The 13714-nt window shown below is 32.9% G+C and overlaps 1 protein-coding gene across 11 annotated transcripts in view; it reads right to left on the bottom strand.

Annotated features, from left to right (window-relative positions):
- Positions 1–681: 681 nt before the first annotated feature.
- The window catches only part of Ralyl (RALY RNA binding protein like), a 658084-nt gene continuing 645051 nt past the window's right edge, over positions 682–13714 (bottom strand). For 6 of the 11 annotated variants that reach the window (XM_033760377.1, XM_033760372.1, XM_010645310.3 and 3 more), the window contains one exon: positions 683–1649. In XM_033760377.1, coding sequence (XP_033616268.1) covers positions 1632–1649 — 18 coding nt within the window. In that variant the 3' untranslated portion in view covers positions 683–1631. Of the gene's footprint in view, positions 1650–13714 lie in introns of all 11 variants that reach the window. The other 5 variants (XM_033760366.1, XM_010645314.3, XM_010645313.3 and 2 more) reach the window with 1 other exon arrangement.

The following is a 13714-nucleotide window of genomic DNA, read 5'->3' on the forward strand; positions in this document are numbered from 1 at the left end:
TTCTAGAAGACTTAGAATTTTAAAATGTAGTATATTTATTTTCTCTAATGGTAGACCTATAATTATTTTCTCCAATATTTGAGCTTTTGCTATCTATTTTGGGGGTGAAATTGTATTACTTTTAATTAACTTACATTTGTGAGATAAAGAGGATAGATTACGCTAAAAATTAAATGGAAAATTAAGGAAAAACATACTAGGGTGGTTTTAGGCTCTCAGTTTCTTTTTAAAATACTGTAAGTTTTTTTGATGGCATTGTATGATTGATGTCTCTCGGCTTTTAGTGAGGACTTTCTGGTCATTTAGCTACAGATTTAGAGTCTGGAACAGGACCAACATCTCTTGATGAGGTAGATTTGTTTCAATCCTGAAATAGTTTCTTAACATTCTATTTTGGAGGGAAAAATTTACATTTTTGAAATATGAATTGGAGTATGATTTCTGTGAAGGATTAAGGACCACATGGCTTTCTTTTACATGGCAAAATATGTGTTCCAGAATACAGGTCACTTCATGAAGTGTGTGAGAATATAAAAGATACAATACTTGCTTCAGTAAAGCTGTGCTACTTTCATTATTGTCCTAGTTTTTGTGCTATTACAACAATTGAACAAGTTCACACAGAATATTAAAATTAAGTGTACCCCAAAGAAAAGTTACACACCAACCTTGTTTTAAAAGAAATTATTTATTTAGAAATTATATGCTGAATTTTCCTACAGACTGTGAAGATGGTTCTTTCCATTTCCACAGCACAAGACAATAGCTAGGAGTATCTGAAAAACACTTGCAATGCTTGGGAATGGAGAATCCTTGGGAAGAGGAGGTGAAATGAAGTGATATATGCACTAATTGAAACCTTTGGATCCAAAGTCAAGACAATCATTTGCTTGTCCATCTAGTTTTCAACTGTATGAGTATGGAAACCTGTCCATGGACTCTCACATCCATACTGAAATATTAGGTAATAGTCGGGTCATTCCAGTTCAGTAGAGCAGAGCATGCTCAATTTAGTCACAAGTCAAAACAATAGTCCTTTAAACTATTGCATCACATCTGAAATATGTAATTGCATTCTTTACTAATAAAAATGGTGCTTACTGAGGGCAGAAATAGACTTTTTCAAGTGTTTTATCCTTATGATCTGAAGTACTTTAAACTATAAATTAAAAATAAATTATAAAACTAGCATACAATGTATCTTTTCTTACATGACATTGCATGTTGTTGCTGGAAATAAGCTTTAAACAGAATTGCAATATTGCCTGACTATATATGATTGACAATGAAACATGCTAATCATAAAAATAGCTTTTACAAATATACATTTGTATACAGAGTCTTTCTTACCATTCATAAATGTCCTTCACATTTTAAGACTTAAAAAAAATAAACAGCAAGAAGGAAAACACATTTACAATTTAAACCATAAAAACCTGACAATTGTACAGCTTAGAACATAGAAGAAATGGAATTTCTGAAATTGGATGATACCATCCATTTATTTATTTGGGATTTTTATATAAATTGAACCAAAGGTGTAGCTATCCAGTAAGAAACCTCCTTTCACATTTCTGGGGGTTGTCACAGCTTCTCTTTTCTGCTTTTTCGGTATCATACATTGCTTCAGATCACTTTATCTGTAGAAACTGGAAAAAGAAAAGTTTATTTTAAAATACAGAGATTTCTATTTTATCATCATTATTAGCATGTTTGTATCTGAGTTGAACTTTAAGGTTAAATCAAGAGGACAAAAAAATAATTAGATCTTCAGGGCAGATTTTTAATGACAAATGCTTAGATTCATTGTTCTAGGCAATCCTAAAATCATTTACTTCTATAGCAGGGTATGGATTTTTAAATCCACCTAATTTGTTGCCCAAGATTAGCAATTGTGCAAGTCAGAAGGTCAAGAAGTTCCAGGCTTGGGAAAGAAATTTTGTTTGGTCATAAATCTTTGCTTCCCTTAACAAGAGTGACTGACTATAAAATGGTTTCCCCTCTTAGACTCTAAAATTATGTATTTGTTTTAAAAATCAAAGACATGCAAACAAGGCTGCATTCAAATGTAAATGATATTTGAAAATATAGTGTATTCAATATCCAGTCTTAATTAACTTGTCTGGCTTAACAATAGTCTTTTCTGAGAATGAAAAATTTCTTGAAATATAATAAATCTATATTATATATAATATAGGGTTTCAGTTTTATGATTTAAAATCTTAATGTTTCTGCATGACAATAAAAAGTCTAAGAAAACATCAGGTTATCATATTGTTACATTTAATTTATTATATTTTAAGAAATTTCTCAGTCTCAGAAAAGAGTATTGTTAAACCAGAGAAGTTACTTATGACAGGATATCAAATACATTACATTTTCAAATATCATTTGCATTTGAATGCATTTAATTAATCTGGGTGAATCACTTTTCAAAGATATATTTGTATAACTTACTATACTTAGAAATATCCTAATAAATGTCTAACAACTTTAATTTTAAAACTTTAATAAATCACACCTAAAAAGTAATACTACATACTACCTTAATATCTTTTATTTTTTTAACAGTTAAAACACATTTAAGAAAATATACCTGAGAAAGAAACTTCCAAGAGTAAGGCGAGTAAGGCACGAATATTTTTTGGTATTTTGATGCTCTATCTGTGTCTCTTTCTTTCCTTTACACTTTTCACTTTCTCCTCCTTAATGACACATTAATTGCACACGTGCATTTGTAAAATAAAAACTTTGTTCAAATGTATTCTTCAAGTAATTCTAGACTGTGTTTATATGCATAGGAAGAGTTAATTAGTCTTTAAAGTTCAAAGTTTTGAATTTATTTATTATTTTTTCTTTTTTTTTCCATTAAGTTTATTGGTACATTTTAGGTATACAATATAGTCACATTCATCATTGAGATCTTGTATCTTTACATGATGTATTTTGGTTCTTATTTTTTCCTCATTCCCCTGCCCTCCCTTTACCCCTTCCACACTTCCCTATTTACACATACTTTGTTTTTATTTTTCCTCTTGTATTTTTTCTTTAATACACATTGGCATGCTATTTTTTTGTGTGGCATAAAGGAAGTTTTGTATATAACCTTATGCATATATAAAAACTCTCAGTTATCAATGTAAAAATGAATAAATAAGGAAGGGAGGAGAGACTGAAGGAAGGGTAAGGGAATGGGAAGAAATACGAATCAAGATATATTATGTACAGGTACAAATTCCCTATGATGAATGTGATCATTATGTATACCTAAAATGTACCAATAAATTTAATTTATTATGAAAGAGAAATAGCCGGGGATTTAGCTCAGTGGTTCCGATGCTTGCCTTGTAATCACAAGGACCTGAGTTCGATCCCCAGTACCAAAAATAAAAATAAAATAAAAGAGAAGTAACATTTGTTAATCAGCAAGTTGTTTGAAAGCATGTGTACAAATATTATTATATACATAAGGATTAAAAATAAATTAAAATAAATTTAAATTGAGTAACTCAAATTAAATTAACCTGAAGCCTCGTGTAGATATGTAAAAATAAGGCATGACAATTTCTGTGTTGATTGACAGAACTTCTGTATAGAAACTAAGGCAATTTATATGATTCTAGTTGGTTTCTTTCTCCAAAGACTCCACTGATCACTTTCTTATTGCAAATGGAAAGTGCTAAAAATGTTGCAACCATGGTGTAAAGTTTATTAATTGTGTTTCTCCAGGTAAGTCTTGGCAGATGACATTAATTTATTATATTCTTATACTATTCTGCACATCTCAAAAGAGGTAATTTTGACTATTTAGAGACTATGTATTTTATTAAGGAAAAAAAAATCATCCCAAAGACTTTCTGTGCAATTTCTATAATCCTTAGTAGGATTTTTCATATTCTTTTCTTTGGTCTTTAATGGTAAATGATAGCATAAAAATAATTATTGTGGGAAAATGAAAGGTAGGTTTGAACATAAATTATTGCAATCATATTTCTTGCCATAGAGGTACAAAGCATTTGCCTTTCACTGGCATAAAACAAAACCTTCATTAATGTTGCATTTTGAAGTAGGTATTACTAACCATATGGACACAAGTCATGAATACAATTTTCTTTCTCAAAAGACAGTGGCAAAATATATTCACAAAGGTTTCCTACAATTTGTCATCTGAGAAAAGGCTACCAAACACCTGGAACAAAGATGATAAACTATGACATTCTCGCTGTCCTTTTTTCAAGAAGGACGGTCACTTCAAGAACTGGTTTGGTTAGCAGTTATAATGTAAAACTAATTGTGTTTTCTTGAATGGTGGATAATTTATCTGCTGACTGTCTGGGAGCTTAGATGCTTTTAAAACAAATTCTCTTGATGATGAATGCTTTTTCAACTCTCAATGTCTCTCATTTCTGAAAAACAACAAAGAGAGCCACTCAGGTGGTACCAGATTCTATTGAATCAAGCAATTTACTTCTATTTGACAAAGATAAAAAAGATAATATTAATCTGCAGGGAAAGCACATTTAATTTTATACTCCATGCATCAATGTGTTTGACATAAAATAGGTACAGCAGCATGCACAATAAATAAACTTTATTTACAGATGTACCAAAAAAGTTCATAGTTTTAAGGAAGTCTCATGATTTCTTCAGTATCAGAAATTTTTAATTCTTCTTCTTATTGAGATTTATAACTAAAAAGAAATTAGAGAAATATAGATAGTGTATATTTTCAGGTAGCACCTATACAAGCCAAAAAAAACAAAAAAACAAAAAAAAAACAAAGAAAGAAATTATGTGAGTAATACAGGCAGCATAACATTTTTACCGAAAACAGTCTTATAAACAGGACTTATCTATATTTATCATTGCCTTTGATCACATTTCTTAACTACTCAGCCACTCACTTTTTGTGACTAATGTGAATAAATTTGGCTTTAATGAATCTCTCATTACAAATGAGATACAATTTAATTTAAATTTCTAAATAATGCAAACATTCTCAGCATTTATTTTCTTTATTATCACTAGCATTTATTATCTCAGTTAAAGCTTAACTTTTATTAATAAGCTCTTGGAGACAGGATTACATTATACTTTCATACTAAAAATTCAAATCACAAAAACTGAAATGGAATGAAAACCAGGAGGGTTAACATACTGAAATGCCTACAAATGCAAGCACTCACTCCATTATGTTGTTCTTGGAGGCTGAATAGTCTCCATCCTTTAGCTGATGACCATTTGGGATGTAGGAAGGTGAGACAGGAACCATGGGAGAGACGAAAGTAAGGAAACCCATGAGAAATTTGGAAAGAAGTCTCTCAGACTGTCTTCTGAGATTTTAACTTTAAAATCAAGACTTAAATGATGAAAGCAGAGACTATGCAATGTTGCTTTAGAGGAAGAAGATTTCTTGGTCTTTGAGAGTTCATTAGAAAATAGCCAAAGCTTCTAAAATTGCCCAAAGAAACAGTAGTGGTGATTTGAAATGTCTTGTTTAGTATTACAAAAAATAGAAGTTTTTTGGGAAATATTGGAAATCAACTTGGACTGTTACAAGCAGGGTTTGCCTACTGTAGATACAGGGCATATCAGTGATCTCTGCCCACTCAATCATGTATCCAACTCTGTTCTAAATCCATGCTCCCCAAGAATAACTTCTAACCATAATTTCCAGCAGTTTTTCTATTGGATAAGAAGGCTCAGGCCAGAGGATGCAAGGACAGTTTAGTAATAGGTCTATTGTAAACTGATAAATAGATTTTCTGACTGTGCATGCTAGCCTCCAAGACTGACTACTTTGCACTTGTTTGTGGTACTGATAAATAAATTCCATGAGTGTGTAAGACCAGCTTCAGATGAAGGATTATGGAGGAAGGTAATGAAACCCTTCAGGCAAGCCTGTTTGCTAGCTGATCTTTCCTGCTTTGCCAGTATTTCCCATATGCATTTGAAAATCTTTAATATGGGAAACACAAAGCTCTCTCAAAGCATTTAGAATTTCATTAAATTTGAGCAATAAGCAATAAGGAATTGTGTAACACTCTCCTGTTGCCAGAAAAATACTGAGACCTATAGAGAGTAAGAGACAGGAGGGAAGTTGGTAGAAGCCCTGGATAGACCCAGAATCCTGAATGCTTTCAAGAATCCTTATGCTTACTCTCTTGGTTGTCATATTTTGGTGAGCTTTAGAATTTCCAAGTGGGCTTGTGGAACTCAGATCACTGGATTTCTGATTCACTAAGTCTGGACTGAAGTCCCAGTTTGCATTTCTGATGAGTTTCTTAGTGATGGCAATCTAGCCATATGATTCTTTGAGAACCATTCACAATACTATCAAGAGGTAGCCTTCTGTGGGCATCTGCCCTCCTATACCTCTTGCTGAATGTGCTAATGTCGCTTTCTCAATGGCTGTTTTTTTCCCCAGTGCTACTTCTTACTACTACTCATTTAACCAGCAATTTTTATGTGTGAGGTAATTCATTTAAGAAGGCACTACCTAGTTCTGAAATACACTTTGCTCCCCATGTCAAATAATAGGGGCATATGACTTTCTGAAAAATCAGATTCATAAACTCAGCTTTCCTCTCCTATGGTATATCACACTGTGCATGCTGGCTCCCCTGGCCATACATCTCAGATGTGGGCCAAGGAACCAGTACAACTCTCTTGGACCTCCTGCTACTTCTGCCATGAGTAACATTCTTTTGTCTCAGGAGGCTCCTATCTTCTGTCCGCATTCCTGGGACTAGTGCTGGCTAACATATTAGCTTGCACAGTTATGTTTTGGGACTCTGCTTGCAGAAAAGCAAAAATCTTCTGCTTTAGCTCTAAATACCGCCCAGTTTATTCAAACTAGTTCAGCACTTGACATTATCTACAGTGGCTCTTGGCAAGTCATGAATCTGCCTTGTAACTGTCTTCTGGGCATGATAACTATTCATCTTCACTGCTTTTATTCCTGTTTCTAGTCTACCTTCTCTTATTACTCCTTTCCCCTTATTCTTAACCCAGTTTTATAACTCAAACTCAATGTTCTGTGCAATAATTCCTATGTCTTTACCCCTTTCTCCATCAAATCAGTATGACTAACAGACAATGGGACTTTATACTATAGTGGGTCTCAAATATCTACATCAGTCAGCTTTGTTATTCCATGAACAAATCAATAGAAAGAGAAAGCATTAGGAAAATTAGTCATTTCTATAGCATCATAGAATTTAAACGACTGCATCTGATATGACAAAATGTTTTAATTTAGCTCCTAAAACTAAAGTACAAAACAATATTATAAAATAATCATAAAAACAAAATCAAAATGATAAAAAAGCTAATAATAAGTTAACCTCATTTGTTAAATCCAAATAATGTCTTCCTAAAAATACTGTGAAGTGTCTGTCAAATGTTTGAATCATTTATATGTTAGTTTAATTTATGAGATTGACTTAAATTGACTTGAAAATAATTTACTCACTAATATGAAGTCACAATTATCAATACCACATCCTTTATGAATATTTGCTTTGGGACAAGGCTTGCCATATGTGATTTTTACAAAGCCTCTTTTCCAAGTTTATGACTTTATTTCCTCTGTCTAATTACTGCTATCTCTCATGAAAACATTAGTGTGGCAATGTTGTTTACATCTAGGCACACAGATTACTTGTGTTTCTGGAGTACATTTTATTTAATTGAAATCACAAGCCAACGTTTCTGTCGGACTCGTTAAAGAAATAAGTTTTTAGAGTAGTTAAGATATAATGACGCTTTCTCCATTGTAACTTCAGAAGCATCAGAGCACAGGAGTGGCAGAGTGGTTAAGTAGGTGAGGTAAGATTGTACAGTGATGTTCTCCAACTCACAATCAAAGCATCAGTGCTTTCTATGGTTTGACAGCTGATGGTCATGTAGCTTAGACTGAATATCTCAAGGGATATACCACTTCACACACAAGGAATGTTGCTCCATTTGCAGATATTTGTGGTTAGAAAAGAATGTGTTAACTTGGGTATAGATCTGCTAAATTATTGATCTATGTATAAAGCAAAAACCTAGAGAGTATGATCATAAACTGGGCATCTAGGCAGAATCTGTGAAGGGTAGCGGGATCAAGGTTTTCAGGTACAGACCATTAGAAGATTCAGATCTTCTAAGATTGTAAGACAAAGCAAGGCAGAGCCCACCTCAAGGGGAAAGTGAATTGCTGTTGGACTGAACATTAAAACAGGAATCTCAAGAATTATACTTTCATTCATTCATTTTGTGACTCCATCTGTTCTAAGGAATAAAACAGGATCTATCCATTAGAACCAACCTTCGATAACTCTCAGTTAACAGCAAGAGGGACTGCAAGAACATGTCATAGTCTAAAGTGTCAATTACTTAGCTAAACCTCCCTTAATTTGCTCCGAATAAAGAATGCCAGATTCTGAGGTGTGTGGATTACTTAGCGAAGTCTACCTTCATTTGCTCCAGAGACTCTATTTGGGTTATAAGAATCTGGATTATCTGAAACTGGGCTAACAATCATCTTAACAATAACTTTTATTTGTATACTGTGTGTGCACAAGCTTAAAAAATACTTTATGCTGCAGTTTGGATATGGTTTGAATTTTTCTCTCAAAGGTTCATGTATTGGGAGCTTGGTCCTCAGGTGGACGTTTAAGAGGCGGGGTCTAGCAAGAGGTCTGAGTGTCACCAGTGCGTAAGGGTTTAAGGAAATTCCTGTGGAACCCTGGAGAGTTCTTACTATGTAAGATCAAGGTCTCTGCCCCTGCACTTTGGCTTCTGATTAACCATCTGATCTCACCCTCTCACACATGCTGCTGCTGTTGTGACCAGTAGAAGCTGGTGCCTTGCCCTTGAGCCTACAGGACTGTGACTTAAATTCTCTCATAAAATTATCCAGGCTCAGTGAGTTATTTAGAACACAATAGAATCAGCATATAACCTTCTACCTCCTTCCTGGATTTGTGCTCATTTTGCCATACATATATATTTAAAGTTCTGCTTTAAACTGAAACTTAATTAAAAACTTGCTTTAAGCATTTGTCTAAAGGAGATGTTTTATGATGCAAGAATATATTTCAGTTAAAAATAATTAACTTCCAATGTGGGGTACATAATTTTATTAAAATGTTTGTTAAAGGATTAAGTTAATACTGAAGGGCATTTAATCACATTGCCAAATTGCACAATCTATCAGAAAATATATATTAACATGTTAATATTTCTTTTATTTTTTTCCTGAACTATATCTTGATACATTTTGAGGGTAATGATGGCCATATTTTGGGTATTTTGGGGTCATTGACAATCACGTTTAAGTAGTTGAGTTGAAAAATTATACTAATTTTTTGTGCAAATGATTTGTTTTTGACCATGAACCAATTCCTGATTTTTAAAATCCTAAAATATAGTGTCTAATGTGTCTAATAACCATTAGGTTTTCCCAATGATGGAAATGATGTTAATTTTTCTCTAAATTGTTCAATTTCAGTGCTACCTGATAAATGCTGATTAATGCTAAGGTTATCATGAATTTTGAAATTTCACACATTTTTATAGTTCTTGGGGAATTACTTTTGCCACCACAAGCAAAAATATTTAAAAATTGTTAAAACCAACAGAAAGATGTGATTGAGGACTGATTGACTTAGAGGTATGATTTTATTTTATTTTTATTTATTGATTGATTTATTTTTTTGGTACTGGGGATCGAACTCGGGTCCTTGCACTTGTGAAGCAGGCCACCAAGCCGCTAAGCTAAATCCTTAGTCCTAGAGGTATGATTTTAAAAGTCCTTTGAAGTTGTATAGTTAATTCATGCTTATTCTGAGTTAGATGAGGAAAAGGTTGTCATAATTATTTAACAATTCACATATAATTAAATTTACTATATGCAACATTAAAAAATAGAATAGCTTGAATTTTAAAAATGAGTAAAATTAGTCTGAAAAAGCAATTTAAATAGTAAAGTGAAGAAATGTTTATTATTTTATCAATAAGCTCTTGCTTTAATTAGTGTATTTGGGAAATACAATTAACTTTTAAAAAGTCTTAAAGTTTTATACTATTACGAAAATACTCTTAGTACTCAAAAATCTGCTGAATATGTACAATCTATGATTATTCAGAAATGATTTCAGAGTCTTATAGCAACTTGGATTACCATGATTATGAAAAAATCCTAGAATTACATCAAATATAGACGGAATTGAAAATTGGATTTTGTCTCAAGTACACTTTAAAACATAGGTTTTGGATATCAGCTCACTTATCTGAGTTTTCCTCTTTTCATTATAAAAGAATATAGAATTTAGAAACAATATCAGTCATATGACCATCCTGGAATGGACCAACGTAAATAAAACCCTGGAGCATTTCAGTTCAATAAACTGATGAAATAATTTAATATACTGTAAGTCGATTTTTCTTCCTGAAGATATCTGTGAACAAATCTGTCCTCAAATCAGAAAACAATTTTTTTAAGTGAAGGGATTTTCCTTTGTAATCAGATTCCTCTCCCAAGGCACACTTCATGGACTTGAACAGAATGCTGTCACTTCATCTGTTCATCAGTATTTGACTTTGGTAATCCACAAAATCTAGGCTTGTGTGGTGTGCTAAAGAGGAAGGGCCTCTGTCTGCCTTTCTGTCATGTCATGTAGACCTGGAATTATTTGCTGCTTAAAAAAAATACATATATATAACAAACATCCTAATGAAGAGAAGTCTGAGGTTTAAGGAAATTTGTTTGCCCAGTGTCTGAAATTGGTAATATCCAGCCTCAAATTGTAAAATTCTGACCTTATCTGGAGGTCACAATAAAGAGTATTAAATTTGAAATAAACATAACAGAACTGATGCCTCATGCTCTCCAAACAAAACTTTCAAAAATGTGGTTTGGCAGTATGAAAGACAGGCAAGTTAGGGAGCAGATATAAAACAGCTAGGGCCAAACTGGGTCCAAGATAGAGCTAGGATGACCAGGCCTTTGGCAGATAAGTGGAAGCCTGAGGTCACACACTAACAAGAACCAGATGGAGAATTAAATCCAGGATTTAATGAATAAGGCAACAAACAAGGTGATGGATGGCCACTGTAACAGCTTTTACTCTTACCTATCTGGAAAATATTTTTTCACTCTTACATTCTTCTTTTAATAAACCACTTAGATAAGAGTAGAGGCCAAGAGGAATCTACAGTTTAATTTAAGTAAACTTATTTTGGTTCTATAGGTTGACTTTAGTTTGACTCAGAGTGGTCCAAGCCCCGGTCAGTTTTGGTATAAAAATTCCTAGACAAAGAGTTCCCATAGCAAGCCACTTTCAGGTCCCCTCTCAACTACCATATTGGGAGCTATTCCTCTCTGCTTGATAAACATTCCTGTATACCTCCCTTGTCTGTGATTTCATCCTTTGACTTCATGAGAGACTTGGATCAGTGTTACCCTGTCACAGTAGGAGCTACTGGGAAAATGACTGTAAGGGGAAGTTTTAGACAGGATAGTGCCATTTTATTTTCTTAGGCCTTAGGAGCTGCATTTTGACTAAGGGTTTGGTAGATGAACATTAGAGAGCAGACTGGCCAGGCACTTGAAATATTGTTTTGGAGATGCTCTCCATTCTTCTAACAATGCAGACAAGTGAAAGAATACAGGAATTAGCTTCAGGGTTACAAAAAAAAGAATTGCAAATATTTATTTGTACAATTGCCATCATCATTATAATCTTTAAATAAGTGTTATAGATATTTTCCTTAGTGATGAAGGGTATTTCTTATAAATGAATTTCTATAACATTTGTTTTTTCCTTCTGTGGACTAAGAGATGTACATTATTAAAATTTTAGTTCTTGATTTCTGGCTCAGAATGATAAGGGTACTAAGTGGAGCTTTTATATTTGGTCTTTGTACTCAGTTCATAAAATATTTGGATTGGCTTTTGTTATTCATAACAAGCCCTCTTGATCTCACCTAAGTTCATACTATTGAGTTTACTTAGGGAATGCCCCTACATAGCATCTGGATGAGGCTGGTTCCAGGAAAGAACATGTGAATAGAAGGCTGAAAAGTTCAGCTAAAGCTCTAGGGAAGTGGGAAGTACTGGAGAATAAACTGTACAAGATCTGTTACATCCAAGATTTGATGAACCTTTGACTTGAATGCATTCACATGATGGGAAGGTGACACACTAACTCTACAGGGACAGAGGTTCTTGAGTTTGAAATTCTTCTAGATTTCACATTATGTACATCCAATTTTGCATCTGTATCTTTTATAATGTCATTTAAAATAAACTAGTAAAGGTACGTCAATTGTTATCACAAATAATGTGAGCAAATTAATAGACAGGATGTTGTCATTAGAACCACGGTCTGTAGCTCGTAGGTCAAAAGTACAAGACATAACATGGAATTTGTGTTGGCCTCTGAAGTAGGCACAGTCTTGGACCAAGCCCTCAATTTGTAGATAGTGTGAACTAAACTAAATTATAGAACATCAGTTTGTGTTCACTGGAGAGAGTACCTTGGTGTGTGGAGAATACATTTAGTTTTGGTAAGAGAGAATAGTATGCTTTTCATAAAACGTCTTACAGCTCTATGAAGATCTTTGTACCTAAGAAGTAATAATAATAGCTGAGTCATTGATAAATTTGTGTAATTGATTCATTGATTGAACCCATCTGGGATCTGAAAAGGAATACCCCATTTTATTCCTTTATATATTCCTTTAACACAATACCATACCTCACATAAAAAAATTAATTAGATGACAACTTCTAAAATTTACTTGCAGATATAGATTTTTTCTTTACTTTTACAGTGATACTGAAAGAAAAGTATTCTATTTTTTGCTTAGCATCAGTATATATGATGATAAAAAATGTCCACAGGGATCAGAAAGTGAAATATTATCTTACATTTTTAGACCATTTAAATTTCTGGGTAGCCAGGGATTTAGTTCAGTGGTTCGGTGGCCTGCCTTGCAAGTGCAGGGACTCGAGTTCAATCCCTGGTACCAATAAACAAACAAACAAATAAATAAATAAATTTCTGGGTAAAATTTAAGAATAATTGGACCTGGTTTTACAATTACTTTTTTTCTGAATGTAAATATCATTAAAGCTCTTTAAATTCATATTTATATTTTCATACCAAAGGTTAAAACAATTTTTAAATAAACAAAATTAAATACATTTACAAGAGCAAAAATAGATTCTTTTTGGCACAGAGTTTCAGAGGAATGAGGTGCAAAGAACTGACATGATTAAAGATAAAGAATATTTACAAATTATTTATATGTTATTAATTTTTGGTAGAATTCCTACTTATTTCTTATAATTTTTTCTTTGTAATTTTCTCAATCCTTAAGATTTCAAATTATTGAGGGTAGCAGATCATTTTGCCTTCAAATAAGAAAGCTGTCTAATTTGTATATACTAACAAATGGCACTTATGACTATAATTATGGAATGTCTGCGTGATTAATTGTCTTTTAGGTACTTCTCTTCATATTAGATAATTTCTTTTATGCTATTTACTTCTCACAGTACATGAGTTGTACAATATCACTAACAAAGTAGAAGAAATACCTCTTTTTCTGAGAGCCAGGTTTTCCCTTTAGTTTCTTTTTAATAAAGTAAAAGTTTTCAAATTTGAGTTTCTTTTTAATAATGTAAAAACCTATTTCCTACTCTTGCAGTACAAGTAGA

Source organism: Fukomys damarensis, unplaced genomic scaffold (genome assembly GCF_012274545.1).
Source record: "Fukomys damarensis isolate Sample0158 unplaced genomic scaffold, DMR_v1.0_HiC HiC_scaffold_5, whole genome shotgun sequence".
Lineage (NCBI taxonomy): Eukaryota > Metazoa > Chordata > Mammalia > Rodentia > Bathyergidae > Fukomys > Fukomys damarensis.